Below are 18,003 nucleotides of genomic sequence, written 5' to 3'. Positions count from 1 at the left end.
TGGCACAGGTTTTAAGTTAAGAGTACTGAGCAGCAGTCAGAAGCTTCTGGTCACAGAAAGCTGTGCAAGTTAAGGCTCTATATTTTGCCTTGGGAGTTGCACAAAAGGGATAAGGGAATTGAGGTTGGTTGTTGTTAAAGACAAACAAGTAGGGACCACTACCCAAAAACCAGAGATGGCTTTTGCATCACAGTGAATGTCCAGTTACGGACACAAAGTGAAATATAGAGCTCATAGAAGTGACCAGCCACTTGTGGTTTTCTGCAACCAGCTCTAGTAATAGTAGTAGAACTAATACCAATGAGAAACTATTGCCTATAATATGAACAGTCCACATGTGCAATAATATTATCAGACAACTATTACATAGATAAACTGGTTTCAGAAGGTATTAGATTTTATGGCACAAACTACTATAAAGTATGTATTTGAAGTTATGATCTGTTGTACACCAGCCTTCCAGAAATGTCAAGGACTTGCAGTGACTCTGTCTTAAACATTCATCCTGTTGGTGTCTACAAATGATGGGCAACTCGTAGTTGTACAAGATATAAATAGTTTGACCACATTGGGAGTACTGGTATGTGGGAGACTCAAACAATTTAATAAAGGTTACAGACGATCAAGGATTTTTTTTCTGAAATATTACCAAACCTTAACTATAAAATTAGAACAAGAATGGATTACAGTTCTCAATAAGATCCTAGAGATAACTGAAAACCCCATGTGAAGATGAATGTTATTGGTGATGTAGCAGGGTAGTCACTAGCTATAATAAAAGCAATTAAAATATTCCTCTTCTACTGCTCTCCTCTACTTTTGAGGAGACTGAGTTATGATAAAAACCTGCGCTGTTGATCCAAAGATTGCACCTTGCTATCCAGTTCTGCAGGTTGTGAAACGTCCATTGGTGCTGACAGCTTGAACAGTCCTTGGAAGATTTGAAGCCAGTATCATAGGGGGTGGGTGGTTGACCAAGAAGGCTTAAGAAACAAACGTGCAAATGATGCAGGGTGAGGCTCAGTGGAACACTAACAACAGCCAAAAGTTGATAGAATTTAAAGACAGCTTAACATAATGATCTGGAGATTCCAAAATAAGAATGTTCAAAATAAACGTAGTCAAATGGTGCTGTTTACAGCACAATAAGTTGGAAATACTGGTCCAATGTTTACCGGAGTTTATTAATATTTAGGAATGAGATATGGAGGTTCTCTTACCAGATCTAAAGACATGCTTTGGCAAACAGCGGCCTTTAACTCTCTCTGCCCAGAAACCTCGACCAAACCTGCATAGAATCTAATGTTGGGGGGTTTAGGGAGCTCCTCAAAGAAAGTTTTGCAAAACATTGTTTTTAGGACCAGTAACACCAACCAAAACTAAAGAGAATTTAAAAAAAAGTTTGCAGTGCATTTAAAGGAACGTGATGGGGAAGGTTGAGTTACATTGTGAATTTGAAAACAAACTCGGGCTGTAACATGGGTCAAAACTAGATATGATTTAAATATGCCACATCCCAATAACCTTTGTTGTGAATAAGGCATTTCAAAAATCATTGTTTAATACTATTTAGACAAGTATGTGAAAACAAGGCACTGATTGTAAATGGCATTGTTCAAGTAGGAATGCTGAGAAAGTGATATTATTTAAATACTGTTCTGCTTGGTTGTTAAGCAGTCTTCCACCAAGCAATATTAAGGGAAACGAGTGGCATATGACAGATTTTGACGCAACTCTGACCTAGGCAAGTGGTCATATTTCACAGAAACTATATTCCACTTCATGTGGGACACTGGGGAACTTCTGCAGAGGCTGGTGAAGCTAACATTACAGGTTTACACATTTCTTTCTGAACATATTGACAGTTTCCAACAATGTTCACTCAGTTCAGACAATATCCTGCCAAATTTACTACAGCCTAACCTTTCTATGAACAGTGCGCCTATTGCATTGCCTCATTGAAGCTCGTGCTGGTCAGAAAAGTGACTCACCCCAAGACATAATTCCCAGTTTACCTAAACCACATTCCACAGGACGGCCTTACATGCCATGCCTCAAATAAGCATCCTGACGATACCACTATCCAGGGTTTGCATGCCATTGGCACTCAGTGCTCCCCAATACCAAAACGTCAGAGGCCAGAATATCTGTTCGCCTTTTCTGTTCATTCAGTCAACCTCAGGATATGCCCCCAGGGTACCACTAGCATGCCAGACACACACCTGTCAAGTAACTATGCAAAGAAGACACAAAGATTTTTTTTTTTTCGAAAAGCTAGTTCATACACCCAGTAGTCTACTGAACTGATGTTACACTTGGAAAGAGAGGCATCTGCTCTTATCCATCCCTACATCCGTAATGCATGTTTGGTTCTTGTATTCTTATCTTGTAATCCCCACATCAAGACAAATAGTTTAAATAATGGAGGGGAGAGCTTCAGCATCTCACATCTTTTGTATGGAAATTAATGAGAAGTCATCAATGTCTCACAAAGGGGGTGATTCTAACTTCGGCGGGCGGCGGAGGCCGCCCGCCAAAGTTCCCCCACCAAAATACCGCTCCGCGGTCGAAAGACCGCTGAGGGTATTTTGGGATTTGCCCTGGGCTGGCGGGCGGCCGCCAAAAGGCCGCCCGCCAGCCCAGGGCAAATCAACCTTCCCACGAGGACGCCGGCTCAGAATTGAGCCGGCGTAGTGGGAAGGTGCGACGGGTGCAGTGGCACCCGTCACGTATTTCAGTGTCTGCAAATACTTTGTGGGGCCCTCTTACGGGGGCCCCTGCAGTGCCCATGCCATTGGCATGGGCACTGCAGGGGCCCCGCGGCACCCCCTACCGCCATCCTGTTCCTGGCGGGAGACCCGCCAGGAACAGGATGGCGGTAGGGGGTGTCAGAATCCGCCGCCATGGAGGATTCTGCAGGGCAGCGGGAAACCGGCGGGAGACCGCCGGTTTCCCGCATCTGACCGCGGCCGAACCGCCGCGGTCAGAATGCCCTGCGGGGCACCGCCGGTCTGTCGGCGGTGCTCCCGCCGACCCTGGCCCCGGCGGTCTCTGACCGCCGGGGTCAGAATGACCCCCAAAGTGTATTACCCTTGAGGCGACTGAGTTTACAGATCAACCAGTGTATTCATATTGGGTAAGACACTATGGCCCTCATTCTGACCCTGGCGGTCTTTGACCGCCAGGGCGGAGGACCGCGGGAGCACCGCCGACAAGCCGGCGGTGCTTCAATGGGGATTCCGACCGCGGCGGTAAAGCCGCGGTCGGACCGGCACCACTGGCGGGGTCCCGCCAGTGTACCGCGGCCCCATTGAATCCTCCGCGGCGGCGCAGCTTGCTGCACCGCCGCGGGGATTCTGACCCCCCCTACCGCCATCCAGATCCCGGCGGTCGGACCGCCGAGATCCGGATGGCGGTAGGGGGGGTCGCGGGGCCCCTGGGGGCCCCTGCAGTGCCCATGCCACTGGCATGGGCATTGCAGGGGCCCCCGTAAGAGGGCCCCTAAATGTATTTCACTGTCTGCTGCGCAGACAGTGAAATACGCGACGGGTGCAACTGCACCCGTCGCACAGCTTCCACTCCGCCGGCTCGATTCCGAGCCGGCTTCATCGTGGAAGCCTCTTTCCCGCTGGGCTGGCTGGCGGTCTGAAGGAGACCGCCCGCCAGCCCAGCGGGAAAGTCAGAATTACCGCCGCGGTCTTTCGACCGCGGAACGGTAACCTGACGGCGGGACTTTGGCGGGCGGCCTCCGCCGCCCGCCAAGGTCAGAATGAGGGCCTATTTTTTTTAAATGTATCTAACTCCTCAGATCCCTTTTGGTCAAAATGTGTGTTGGCCAAACGTTGTGCACCACTAACAATCTGGGGGTTCCTTAACTATTACCTGCTTGGTTTTGAGACTGAGTTTTAATGTATTGTCTTTTATTAATCCCTCTATTATCATAAAATTAGTGTGTGCCTACATTCTAAAGTAAACACGTGATACACGTGATACCCATCTGTTAGACCTGACAGCCTTAGTGTGGTCACCCCTAACTTTTTGCCTGCCTCCCTCCACTTTTTGGACACTGATTTTGCTGGGTTTTAGACTCTGCGCACTTTACCACTGCTAACCAGTGCTAAAGTGCATATGCTCTCTCCCTTTAAACATGGTAACCTTGGATCACACCCAATTGGACTATTTGATTTACTTACAAGTCCCTAGTAAAGTGCACTATATGTGCCCAGGGCCTGTAAATTAAATGCTACTAGTGGGCCTGCAGCACTGGTTGTGCCACCCACTTTAGTAGCCCCTTTACCTTGTCTCAGGCCTGCCATTGCAAGGCCTGTGTGTGCAGTTTCACTGACACTTCGACTTGGCATTTAAAAGTACTTGCCAAGCCTAAAACTACCCTTTTTCTACAAATAAGTCACCCCAAATGTGTGCCCTAGGTAACCCCTAGAGCAGGGTGCTGTGTGGGTACAAGGCAGGACATGTACCTGTGTAGTTTACGTGTCCTGGTAGTGTAAGGCTCCTAAATTCGTTTTTACACTACTGTGAGGCCTGCTTCCTTCATAGGCTAACATTGGGGCTGCCCTCATACATTGTTGAAGTGGTAGCTGCTGACCTGAAAGGAGTAGGAAGGTCATATTTAGTATGGCTAGAATGGTAATACAAAATCCTGCTGACTGGTGAAGTTGGATTTAATTTTACTATTTTAGAAATGCCACTTTTAGAAAGTGAGAATTTCTCTGCACTTAAATTTTTCTGTGCCTTACAATCCCAGTCTGGCTGGGTTTAGTTAACAGCTCCTTGTGCATTCACTCAGACACACCCCAAACACAGGGTACTCAGCCTCACTTGCATACATCTGCATTTTAAATGGGTCTTCCTGGGCTGGGAGGGTGGAGGGCCTGCTCTGACACAAAGGACTGCCACCCCCCCTACTGGGACCCTGGCAGACAGGATTGAACTGAAAGGGGACTTGGTGCACTTCTAAGCCACTCTTTGAAATCTCCCCCACTTCAAAGGCACATTTGGGTATAAAACAGGGCCTCTGCCCTACCACCTAAGACACTTCCTGGAGAAGAAACCTGAACCAGAACCTGCACCCTAACAAGAAGAACTGCCTGGCTGCCTAAAGGACTCACCTGACTGCTTTCTACAGAGGACTGCTGCCTTGCTGTTGCCCTGCTGTCTTGCTGCTCTCTTGCTTTGCTGCAGAAGTGCTCTCCAAGGGCTTGGATAGAGCTTGCCTCCTGTTCCCTGAAGTCTCAGGACCAAAAAGACTTCTCTCTTGCAACTGGACTCCTTGTGCGGCAAAAAATTTGATGCACAGCTTGTTCCGCAGTGAAAAATTCACCGCACGCCGGAGCGGAAAGACACCGCTCGACTTCAGGAGGAAAAGATCGACGCGCCGCCTGTGGTGCGACTGGAACTTCAACGCACGCCCCGCCTGGACAACGCCGCCCGACTTCCAGAGGGGAAATCGACGCAGCGCCTGCCGTGAGGAAGAAATTCCACGCACAGCCTGCCGGAACGACGCGCAGCCGGACAACAAGCCCAGGATTCCACGCACAGACCCCGGGCGTCTGAAAACCCCACGACCCACAGAGGAGACCTGTCCGCACGCCGGAAATCGACGCAACGTCTTCCCCGCGTGAAAAATAACGACGCAAGTCAGTGTGTGAAGGGGCGAAACCGACACACACACCATTTTCCACGCATCTCCTTCTCTGCGGCCCTTTGCGGAGATTTTTCACTCCAAACCAGGTACTTTGTGCTTGAAAGAGACTTTGTTGCTTTTTAAAGACTTAAGACACTTTGGGGGTTATTACAACTTTGGAGGAGGTGTTAATCTGTCCCAAAAGTGACGGTAAAGTGACGGATTTACCACCAGCCGTATTACGAGTTCCATAGGATATAATGGACTCGTAATACGGCTGGTGGTATATCCGTCACTTTACCGTCACTTTTGGGACGGATTAACACCTCCTCCAAAGTTGTAATAACCCCCTTTATATCACTTTCCAGTGATATCTTTACAATCTGTTATTGCATCTTTTATCATTTTGACCTGCAAATATCCAGATAAATATTATATATTTTTCTAAACACCGTGTGGTGTATTTTTGTGGTGCTATATTGTGTTATTGTATGATGTATTGCACAACTACTTTACACATTGCCTTCTAAGTTAAGCCTGACTCCTCAGTGCCAAGCTACCAGAGGGTGGGCACAGGATAATTTGGATTGTGTGTGACTTACCCTGACTAGAGTGAAGGTCCTTGCTTGGACAGGGGGTAACCTGACTGCCAACCAAAGACCCTATTTCTAACACCATTCCTAATGAAAAGTATATCCTTGGGGAACATAATGGATTGCTTGACTGTCAGGTTGCAGTTAGAATGGTCTGCGTCATCCTAGACAGTACAGTAAACGGAGGTAACTGACACACACACACACACACACACATATATATTCATTACAAAGATAGATAAAGCCTAATAAATGATAAAGAACATTGTTAATGTTGCTGTTTTAATGTGTAATTTGTGGTAGAGCACCCTCGATCAATGATATCCTTTCCTTTAACAGCTTTTGTTTAGTGTTGTTGAGTAGTCAAAAGACAACTTAAGTGTGGTGCCTGAGTCATGACCCTGTTGTGCTTCTTGCTTCTTCAAGGGCATCTAGGGTAGAGATATATATATATATTCGAGTGGTAAGGATCCTGGTGAGCTGTTAAAGCTACACAGGTTAGACACCAAGGTATAGGACATATGATATCAAGTAAGGATGCTCACTGAGCCCAGTAGTACTCCTTGATTCACTTCTGGTAGACGGTGGCAGTAACACAAAATAAGCAGGATTGTAATGTAGTTTTCACTCCTTGCCCACATCCTTCGCATCAGCAACAAATAGGAGGCTGATGAGGGGCTAAAGGTGAGACAAGGGCCCCTCCTCGGTCATGTTGGCAGGGTAAACATGTCCGCGATACACTTGATAGTTTGGTGAATCAGCATCTTTATGATGCGAGTATAGAGGTGACCTCCAAATATTATTTGCTGTGCACGAACACCGGATGGAAAACGTACAATCATTTTCAGAACCAAGACAAAGAACAACTTCAGGGCTGGGACTTTGGGACCTTAGGTTAAGTGGTATATTGCTGTGTTCCTCGTTTAGTAATGGCACTATGTCAGAAAACTGTAGGTAATAACTGGAGCTGTCATTAAGTATTGCCTTGCCCTTGAACTGTCCTTAATGGTATAGGCTTTTATTACAAAGTAAGTCGGAGTATTTTCGCCTAAGAAACAAATGTTTAAAACTTTGAATGGGCATGGGAAAATATCTTTGTTGAAATGATTGCTGGCTCTCTCCTCCCTTTCGCATGTCAGTGCTTTGTAGTCTTTCCCTGTGGTATGACCTCCTCTCTGACAAGCCGGATGCGCTTTTGAGTCGCTTCAAGCAGTGATCAGTTCCATTCTCGCTCTGCCTTGTCTGCAGGAATACGCAGTGCCCTCTTAGGGAACATCATCAGGTCAACATGTTCTGCTTTGTTTACAGTGATAACACTGCTCTGAAACCAACAGATGCCGAGTATTGACCAGTCTAGTGCTTCCACTTAAATGTCTTGAAAGGAGCCAGATATTCATAGTTCCCAATGGATCAAACAACCACAGCTGCTCACCGATATGTGCTCCGCCATGCTTCTGTAAGGCTCTCTTTTGTGGTGTTTTCTAAAAAGAAAGGCGCCTTCCAGCTAAGGTTTGTTCATCATGCAGGAGCATAATGCCTAGCTTGCTTCAAGAAATAGCTAGATCATTTCTGTGTAGAAACATTGTCATAACCCCATACCACCTTTAAAATAACCTTCAATCAGTCAATCAATCTCAGATTTATAATGTGTGATTATTCACCCAAGAGGGTATCCAGGTACTCCGTTCTTGTTGGGTTCAGTTGAAAAACCATGTCTTGGGTTGCTTTCTTAATTCCTGTAGGGAGGGTGCTGTTCGGAGGTGGAGGTCGTTCCAGGACTTGGTGGAAAGGTAGGAGAAGGATCATCCTCCACTGTAGGTTTGTGCAAGGGAAGCGAAGCACAGGTGTCTGAAGGGCTGTGGAAGTACAGGCGGTGGTTGAAATGTGCTGGTCATAGAGGGCCTTGTAGGCATGTGTAAGCATCTTCAAGTGGATTATTTTATGGATGGGGAGCCAGTGGAGGTTCCTGAGGTGGGGGTGATGTAAGTCCATTTAGGGAGGTCAAGGATGATTCCAGCGGCTGTGTTCTGAATAGTCTGGAGTCTCTCCAGGAGTTGGATGGTGATTCCTGTGTAGAGTGTGTTGAGGTAGTCCAGGCAGATGGTAACTAGGGCTTGAGTGATGGTTTTCCTGGGGTTCATGGGGAGCCATTTGAAGATCTTTCTGAGCAGGCAGAGGGTGTGGAAGCAGGTGGAGGAGACTGCATTGATCTGGCATTTCATGGTGAGTTTGCTGTCTACGATAATGCTGAGGTTGCAGGCGTGGTCTGTCAGTGTGGGTTTGAGTTTGGAAGGCCACAGGTGTTGTTCCACAGAGAGTTGCTGTTCCTAAAAATCAGCACTTTGGTCCTGTCCGTGTAGAGCTTCAGGTAGTTGGTCTTCATCCAGCTGGCGACATTCATCATGCAGTTGTGGAAGTTGGACCTCGTGGAATTGGGGTCTTTTGAGAGGATGAGCTAAGTATCGTCTGTGTAGGAAATAATGTTGAGGCAGTGGTTTCTGTCTACGTTGCATAGGGGCGTCATGTAAGTGTTGAACAGAGTGGGACTGAGTGATGACCCTTGAAGAACGCCAAGGATTGTGCTCTTGGGTCTCCAAGGTGAAGGGTGGTAGGCGGATTTTCTGGGATCGTCCTGGGAGGAATGATGCAATCCATTTGAGGGTGTCTCCTTGGATCCCGATGTGGTGGAGTCTCTGGATGAGTGTGTGGTGGGGCATAATGTTGAATGCGGATGAGAGGCCAAAGATGATCAGAACTGCTCTCTTCCTCAGACAAGAAGGGTTCTGATGTCCTCGGTGGCGTTGGTCAGGGTGGTCTCAGTGCTGTGGTTTGCACAGAAGTCAGATTGAGAGGTGTCCAGCAGGTTGTTTCTCTCTAGATGGTTGGTAGGTTGGTGGTTGACGGCCTTCTCCAGGATTTTGGCAGTGAAGGGGAGCAGAGAGATGGGGAAGTAGTCTTTTTAGTTCGGTGGGGTCGTCTGAGAGTTTCTTGAGGAGGAGTCTGACCTCTGTGGGCTTCCATCTGTTGGGGAAGGGAGCTGTGGTGATGGATGTGTTGAGAATGGCCGTGAATTTGCTGCTGATTACGTTGCTCTAGAGGGTGAAGAAGTGGTGGGGTCAGGGTTACCTGGGGGCATCAGAGTGGATGGAATTCATAGTGGTTGTGGTGTCTTGGGTGGTGAGCTGCTCTCATGCGGTGAGCGGGTGGTTGTGTGTGATATCTGTCAGTGTAAGGAAGTTATGAAAGTCAGTGTGTTGGGGTTCGAAATTACTGTAGATGGTGGATATCTTGTTGTGGAAGTGGTCCGCCACGGAGTTGCAGAGTTCTTTGGAAGGGGAGATTGTGTTTTTGGTGGCTTGCAAACTTTTTGAAGATACTGAAAAGTTCCTTGCTGTGGCTGGGGCTTAATCTGATGCGATATGCCATGGCACTTTTCTTCATGTCTTATAGATGTTGGTGGTATGTGCTGAGGGATGATTTGACGTTGGTGCAGTCTGTGGGATGTTTGTAGTGCGCCATCTTCTCTCTGGTCTTTTGCACTTGTGCTTCATAGTAATGAGTTCTGGTGCATACCAACTGGCTGTTTGGTGGATCTGCTGGTCCTGGCTTGCTTGATAGGGCTGACTCTGTCCGTGCAGTTGGTGATCCAGGTGGAGAAATTGTAGGCGGCCTGTTGAAGGTTGGATGCAGAGTCAGGACAGGTGAGTTGAGGGCATCTGTCGATTCTGTTTTGGTTACTTTGTTCCAGTTGTGGTGGGAGGAGTTGGTGGGCCTTGGGGGCGGGGGGCTAGGGGCACTATGATGGTGAAGTAGGTGATGGTGAGGGGAGTTCAGTCCATGATGAATTTGACTCTGTTGTTGGCTGTGAAGACAGAGTCAAATACAGTCATGTCACCTTCAGGGTGGACCTTAGGATTTACAGGCCTCATCACTGCATGCACTTTCTATATTTAAGCAGAAAAGTCATGAGAAATTAATGAAAAATGGAAAGGATATTATTACAGTCCATAACAAGCTTTATTGACAGGTTCCATATTGAGTCACCCATCAATGATGATGATCTACTCCCAGTCCAGAAGTTGAATATTGCATTTGTTGAATGTACCAGAGACATGTTCTCTTTCTGGTAATTTCCTCCTAATGCGTACCATCAACCTGATGGCACAGGTTTTAAGAGTACTGAGCAGCAGTCAGAAGATTCGGGTCACAGAAAGCTGTGCAAGTTAAGGCTCTAGATTTTGCCTTGGGTGTTGCACAAAAGGGATAAGGGAGTTGAGGTTGGTTGACGTTAAAGACAAAAAAAGTAGGGACCACTACCCAAAAAACAGAGATGGATTTTGCATCACAGTGAATGTCCAATTACGGACACAAAGTGAAATATAGAGCTCATAGAAGTGACCAGCCACTGGTGGGTTTCTGCAACCAGCTCTAGTAATAGTAGTAGAACTAATACCAATGATAAATTATTGCCTATAATATGAACAGTCCACATGTGCAATAATATTATCAGACAGCTATTACATAGATAAACTGGTTTCAGAAGGTATCAGATTTTATGGCACAAACTACTATAAAGTATGTATTTGAAGTTATGATCTGTTGTACACCAGCCTTCCAGAAATGTCAAGGACTTGCAGCTACTCTGTCTTTAACATTCATCCTGTTGGTTTCCAGAAATGATGGCCAACTCGTAGTTGTACAAGATGTAAAGGACTTGACCACATTGGGAGTACTGGCATGTGGGAGACTCAAACAATTTAATAAAGGTTACAGACGATCAAGGATTTTTTTCTGAAATCTTACCAAACCTTAACTATAAAATTAGAACGAGAATGGATTACAGTCCTCAATAAAATATAGAGACAACTGAAAAACCCATGAGAAGATGAATGTTATTGGTGATGTAGCAGGGTAGCCACTAGCTATAACAAAAGCAATTAAAATATTCCTCTTCTACTGCTCTCCTCTAATTTTGAGAAGACTGAGTTATGATAAAACCCTGCGCTGTTGATCCAAAGATTGCACCTTGCTATCCAGTTCTGCAGGTTGTGAAACGTCCATTGGTGCTGACAGCTTGAACAGTCCTTGGAAGATTTGAAGCCAGTATCATAGGGGGTGGGTGGTTGGCCAAGAAGGCTTAAGAAACAAACGTGCAAATGATGTAGGTTAAGGCTCAGTGGAACACTAACAATAGCTAAAATTTGATAGAATTTAAAAACAGCTTATTATAATTATCTGGAGATTCCAAAGTAAGAATGTTCAAAACTAATGTAGTCAAATGGTGCTGTTTACATCACAATAAGTTGGAAATACTGTCCCAATGGTTACTGGAGTTTATTCATATTTGGGAATGGGATATGGAGGTTCTCTTACCAGATCTAAAGACATGCTTTGGCAAACAGCGGCCTTTAACTCTCTGCCCAGAAACCTAGCCCAAACCTACACAGAATTTAATGTTGGGGGGTTTAGGGATCTCCTCAAAGAATGTTTTGCAAAACATTGTCTTTAGGACCAGTAACATCAACCAAAACTAAAGAGAATTTAAAAAAAAAGTTTGCAGTGCATTTAAAGGAACGTGATGGGGAAGGTTGAGTTACATTGTGAATTTGAAAACAAACTAGGGCTGTAACATGGGTCAAAACTAGATATGATTTAAATATGCCACATCCCAATTACCTTTGTTGTGAATAAGGCATTTCAAAAATAATTGTTTAATACTATTTAGACAAGTATGTGAAAACAAGGCACTGATTGTAAATGGCATTGTTCAAGTAAGAATGCTGAGAAAGTGATATTATTTAAATACTGTTCTGCTTGGTTGTTAAGCAGTCTTCTACCAAGCAATATTAAGGGAAACGAGTGGCATATGACAGATTTTGATGCAACTCTGACCTAGGCAAGTGGTCATATTTCACAGAAACTATATTCCACTTCACGTGGGACACTGGGAATCTTCTGCAGAGGCGGGTGAAGCTAACATTACAGGTTTACACATTTCTTTCTGAACATATTGACAGTTTCCAACAATGTTCACTCAGTTCAGGCAATATCCTGCCAAATTTAATACAGCCTAACCTTGCTATGAACAGTGCCCCTATTACATTGCCTCATTCAAGCTCGTGCTGGTCAGAAAAGTGACTCACCCCAAGACATAATTCCCAGTTTACCTAAACCACATTCCACAGGACGGCCTTACATGCCATGCCTCAAATAAGCATTCTGACGATACCACCATCCAGGGTCTGCATGCCATTGGCACTCAGTGCTTCCCAATACCAAAACGTCAGAGGCCAGAATATCTGTTCGCCTTTTCTGTTCATTCAGTCAACCTCAGGATATTCACCCAGGGTACCACTAGCATGCCAGACACACACCTGTCAAGTAACTATGCAAAGAAGACACAAAGATTTTTTTTAGAAAGGCTAGTTCATACATCCAGTAGTCTACTTAACTAATGTTACACTTGGAAAGAGAGGCATCTGCTCGTATCCATCCCTACATCAGCAATGCATGTTTGGTTCTAGTATTCTTATCTTTTAATCCCCACATCAAGACAAATAGTTTAAATAATGGAGGGGACAGCTTCAGCATCTCACATCTTTTGTATGGAAATTAATGAGAAGTCATCAATGTCTCACAAAGGGTATTCTCCTTTAGGCAACTAAGTTCACAGATCAACCAGTGTATTCATATTGGGTAAAACACTTTTTTTTTATTTATCTAACTCATCAGATCCCTTTTGGTCAAAATGTTGGCCAAACGTTGTGCACCACTAACAATCTGGGGATTCCTTAACTATTACCTGCTTGGTTTTGAGACTGAGGGCCTGATTCTAACTTTGGAGGACGGTGTTAAACCGTCCCAAAAGTGGCGGATATACCACCTACCGTATTACGAGTTCCATAGGATATAATGGACTCGTAATACGGTAGGTGGTATATCCGCCACTTTTGGGACGGTTTAACACCGTCCTCCAAAGTTAGAATCAGGCCCTGAGTTTTAATGTATTGTCTTTTATTAATCCCTCTATTATCCTAAAATTAGTGTGTGCCTACATTTTAAAGTAAATACGTGATACGCGTGATACCCATCCTTAATGAAAAATATGTCCTTGGGGAACATAATGGATTGCTTGACTGTCGGGTTGCAGTTAGAATGGTCTGCTTATTCTTAGACAGTACAGTAAACAGAGGTGACACACACACACACACACATATTCATTACAAAGACAGATAAAGCCTAATAAATGATAAAGAACATTGTTAATGTTGCTGTTTTAATGTGTAATGATACAAAACAATAGTTTTTGGTACAGCACCCTCGATCAATGATATCCTTTCCTTTAACAGCTTTTGTTTAGTGTTGTTGAGTAGTCAAAAGACAACTTAAGTGTTGTGCCTGAGTCATGACCCTGTTGTGCTTCTTGCTTCTGCAAGGCCAGCTAGGGTAGATATATATAAATTCGAGTGGTAAGGATCATGGTGATCTGTTAAAGCTACACAGGTTAGACACCAAGGTATAGGAGATATGATATCAAGTAAGGATGCTCACTGGGCCCAGTGGTACTCCTCGATTCACTTCTGGTAGGCGGTGGCAGTAACACAAAATAAGCAGGATCGTAATGTAGTTTTCACTCCTTACCCACATCCTTCTCATCAGCAACAACTAGGAGGCTGTTGAGGGGCTAAAGGTGAGACAAGGGCCCCTCCTCGGTCATGTTGGCAGGTAAACATGTCCGCGATACACTTGCTAGTTTGGTGAATCAGCATCTTTATGATGCGAGTATAGAGGTGACCTCCAAATATTATTTGCTGTGCACGAACACCGGATGGAAAACGTACAATCATTTTCAGAACCAAGACAAAGAACAACTTCAGGGCTGGGACTTTGGGACCTTAGGTTAAGTGGTATATTGCTGTGTTCCTCGTTTGGTAATGGCACTCTGTCAGAAAACTGTAGGTAATAGCTGGAGCTGTCATTAAGTATTGCCTTGCCCTTGAACTGTCCTTAATGGCATAGGCTTTTATTCCAATGTAAGTCGGAGTATTTTCGCCTAAGAAATAATTGTTTAAAACTTTGAATGGGCATGGGAAAATATCTTCTTTTCTACACAGCTAGAAAGACCATTTATTTTTACCATTTAATGAATGGGCTTCTTCTTTATAAAAACGAACTGACAGACATTACACTCATTATGCAAAACAGAAGCAAAACAAGATTTGTAAATTTCACATTACTTATTCCCAAACTAACAAAACACAGAAATTGTGAGGACATGCAGAAAGGAAATAAACCTACACATACCGGCTATAGAAATCGTCCCGGTAGTATTCATAATCAAAGTCATAGCCACTGTGGAAATAAAACAAAAAGCGATAATGAGCCGGCAGTCAGAAACATTACATTAATTTGGGTCTTTGTAAGATTATAATGGCAATATAAGTGCACACTCAGGAATATATTATTCGCCTATTTTCCTCATTGCCGTTCTGTATCTACAAATGCATGCAAATGGGTTAGCTGGTGGGTAATTTCCGAGCCTGCTGTAATGTCATATCCAACAACCATTACAGGCCTGAGAATATGAACTAATGAGTAGCCGAGTCAGCGCTGCGGTGAGATGACAGAAGGCGGGCGCAGTTATATAGCGGCCATTTCTGTAATTTGCTGCAGGGAGCAAATGTTCAAAGTGCTTAGATTGCCTCTCCTTTTCTTAGATAATGAACAGAAATGTAAGCAAAACACCTATTAGAGTATAGAACATTTTTTTCATTAAAAAAGAAGCAAAGATTTACTTTACTGGCACTGCATGCATTGGCTAACAAATTAATTTACATCTTAAAACTCGAACAAATGTTTCATTATGAGTTTTGTACTTTTTAACTGAAGTAGTACTTTGCACAGGCTTCTGGAGTTTCAAGTGTTTAGTATGGTGTATAAAGGATACATTCAATTCCATCACTTTGAATATTTCTTCATAGACATTTGGAAACCAAATCACAAAATGTGCCCCCATCCTGAATTATAAAAACAGCATCTGCAGATACTGATGCCCTCAGTGTGGTAGGCCTTCTGCAGTAAAAAGGGTAAGGCAGGTTCCCGGGAATAGCATGAATGTTCCTACTGGGAAAGGGACGAACACTGGAAGAAGCATAATTTTGTTGGTCACCACATACTTTCACAATGCTTTCACACCTTCATTTTGATTATCCTAAAATAGGGGTTCATTAATGATGCCCATCAAATCCAGATTCAGGATTCCGCAATTTTCGTTAATTGTCACACCTGTGGGTTTCTTACCCATATAATATTATCCACATGAAATATGGTAAATTCTTTCAGGCAAAAACTAACAATTAGAGCTGCACACTTTACAACTTAGAAAATCCATATATTACCACATAATCTCTCACTCCAACATGTGACATCAGAATGAGGCAGTGATGCCATACATCTATGTTATTACTAATGTGCAAAATTGGCTGGGTTAGAGCTAGAGGTGCACATGGAAGTCTACAATTGTTGCAAACTTCACAGTGCGTGTTGTGGATATTTTTGAGAATCCTCAAAAAGTTAATAATCTACCTACACTGTAGGAGGAGTATGAGTAAATGTTTGGATTGTCTAAATACATTTATGAATTGGTTCCACCATTATTAAATCCGAGGAACAAATCAAATTATTTTAATTTACTGAAACATACCCATGTGGGGACTAAAGATGGTTTACTCGCTTTATAATAAAATAAAAGTTACAGTGAATACATCTGTAAAGTAGACTTAGTAGAACAGGAATAATGTGATTCCCTTGTTAATAGTTGTTACTAATTCCTTCATTTTGAAGAAGCTGTAATCAGTAAACTCACTTACTGCTATCAAACGCTGACGGTCATTATAACAAGCAGTCCAGTCAGTACATAGATCTTTTCTGCATTTCTGTGTCACCATTTCACTGCTGTCCTTCCACGTATTGCACGCATATGCAAGTGTTGGTTTAGGAGCATATGCTTGGCTTAGGAGCCAGTGTGACTCTTCTAAATTTGTCCCTCAACAATTTACATTGTCCATGCTTTTTTTAGATTCACACAGCTGAAGACTGCAGAGTACAGGGAAATACATTTGAAAGTACTTTAGGTCAAGAGAATACTATGCAAGTTGTTCAATCACCTGGATTGATTTCCTAGTTGGTTCAATAACTCCTAGTCTCTCAGTGGAGATGTAGGTTGACCGTTGTGCAGTAAAACTTTTGCATAGGATGTCTGTCATTTGTAGATAGTGTACACCTGACCCCTGAACCGAAAGTAGAAAAGATACATGTCGCAAAAAGACTCTGAAATCATCAGACACTTGAAAACAGCATTTTTTCTTGTAATTTTTCATCTCGTGAAAAGTGAATTATTCTTTACTTTTCCAACATGGATGAAATATCAAATATGCAAAAATACAAAAAGAATGAATTGAGATATTTGTAAGTACTGTAGTACAGTTACTTCACACAGATAGGGTTTACAGTCTGACTTCTGGAAACACTGTTTGAGATTGGTAAGATGACATCTAGATCAGGTGTATTCAATCAGTGGATCAGGAGCTATGAGTAGCTCATTTTTAAATAGGCACAGAGTCAAATTTTCCCTTTTAACCTTAAGGGAGAACTGTGTTTACTTTACAATATTATCATCATGCTGCAGATGGCAGGGCCTGATAAGGAACAGTGCTGGAGTCAGAGCTATGGATTTATGACCCAGGGCACAGAGATGAAAAAAGTAATCACTAAAGTATTTAACTCTTAAATAAAAGCCCTTATCAACTCAATATTGGAGGTGAGAACAAAAAAATATTTCTCAATGCATTTAAATTGGAGAAAATTAAAATGAAAAGTTACCTTATAATTAACTTTTCATTTTCTCAAATCTTTTTTCAAAGTGTTGCATTTACAAACAGCAGGCCTCTTGTTTCCAGTGGCCAATAGAACACAGTGCCATATTTATAACTGAAAAATACAGTCATTTTATTAAATGGGAGAAAAATGCAGAAAAAAGTTCCACATTATGAATATTTTTGCACTTTGAATTTCTCCCACTTCAAAAAATGGCTGTATGTTTGTACATGTAGTGGTGCCACACATGACAAAAAGTATGTCCTGTGCCACAAGTATATACGACACAGATTCTCAGTTACTGATACACATAAATCCTATTCATATGCACACATGTTCATACATCCCAAAAGACCACACTATCACTGACACACATGGCAGCCCTGTCATAATGGCTCTAACCACAGTATTTTGTTGAAACCACAGTATCTGGCTCTATGGACATTAGGCTTACAGTCAAGAAAGCTGGGTGTGGAGGTGTCTGGTAATAATGCACAAGTTGTTTAGCCTTCAGTAGCTCACTATGGTTTTCACTGATCAGAAGTAGTTCTCACTACAGAAAAGGTTGGAGACTCTGATCTAAATATTATGGGTGATTCTCTCCAAAGCCCAGTATTTCTATACGACAATCCTCTTTGTGAATTCCTGTCACTTCAAGACTAGTCTGTACACTTATGTTTGGCTCTCTTTAAGTATAGGTAGCTGGGTCCTGTTCTCATGTTATCTCTTGTCAAGGTCTGGGCCTCTGAGTGCCCAAGGACTTGCCTCTGTTATTGCCATTTGGACAATCTTCAGGGTATCAGATTTGAGGTGACTGGCCTTTGACTCCTGGCTAGGACCAAGCAAAGTGCACGTTTCTCTTTGTGTTACAGTCCCTGCAAATTAGGTTTT

General features: G+C 43.5%; 1 protein-coding gene across 2 annotated transcripts in view; it reads right to left on the bottom strand.

The window, feature by feature from the left end:
* The window catches only part of RALYL (RALY RNA binding protein like), a 1,738,931-nt gene that overhangs the window by 217,123 nt on the left and 1,503,805 nt on the right, over window positions 1–18,003 (bottom strand). For both annotated transcript variants that reach the window (XM_069220422.1, XM_069220423.1), the window contains one exon: window positions 14,542–14,589. In XM_069220422.1, coding sequence (XP_069076523.1) covers window positions 14,542–14,589 — 48 coding nt within the window. The remainder of the gene's footprint in view (window positions 1–14,541; window positions 14,590–18,003) is intronic.

This window comes from Pleurodeles waltl, chromosome 2_2 (assembly GCF_031143425.1).
Source record: "Pleurodeles waltl isolate 20211129_DDA chromosome 2_2, aPleWal1.hap1.20221129, whole genome shotgun sequence".
NCBI lineage: Eukaryota > Metazoa > Chordata > Amphibia > Caudata > Salamandridae > Pleurodeles > Pleurodeles waltl.
Note: the sequence above shows the minus strand (reverse complement) of the source record. Positions and strands in the feature narration are given on the sequence as shown.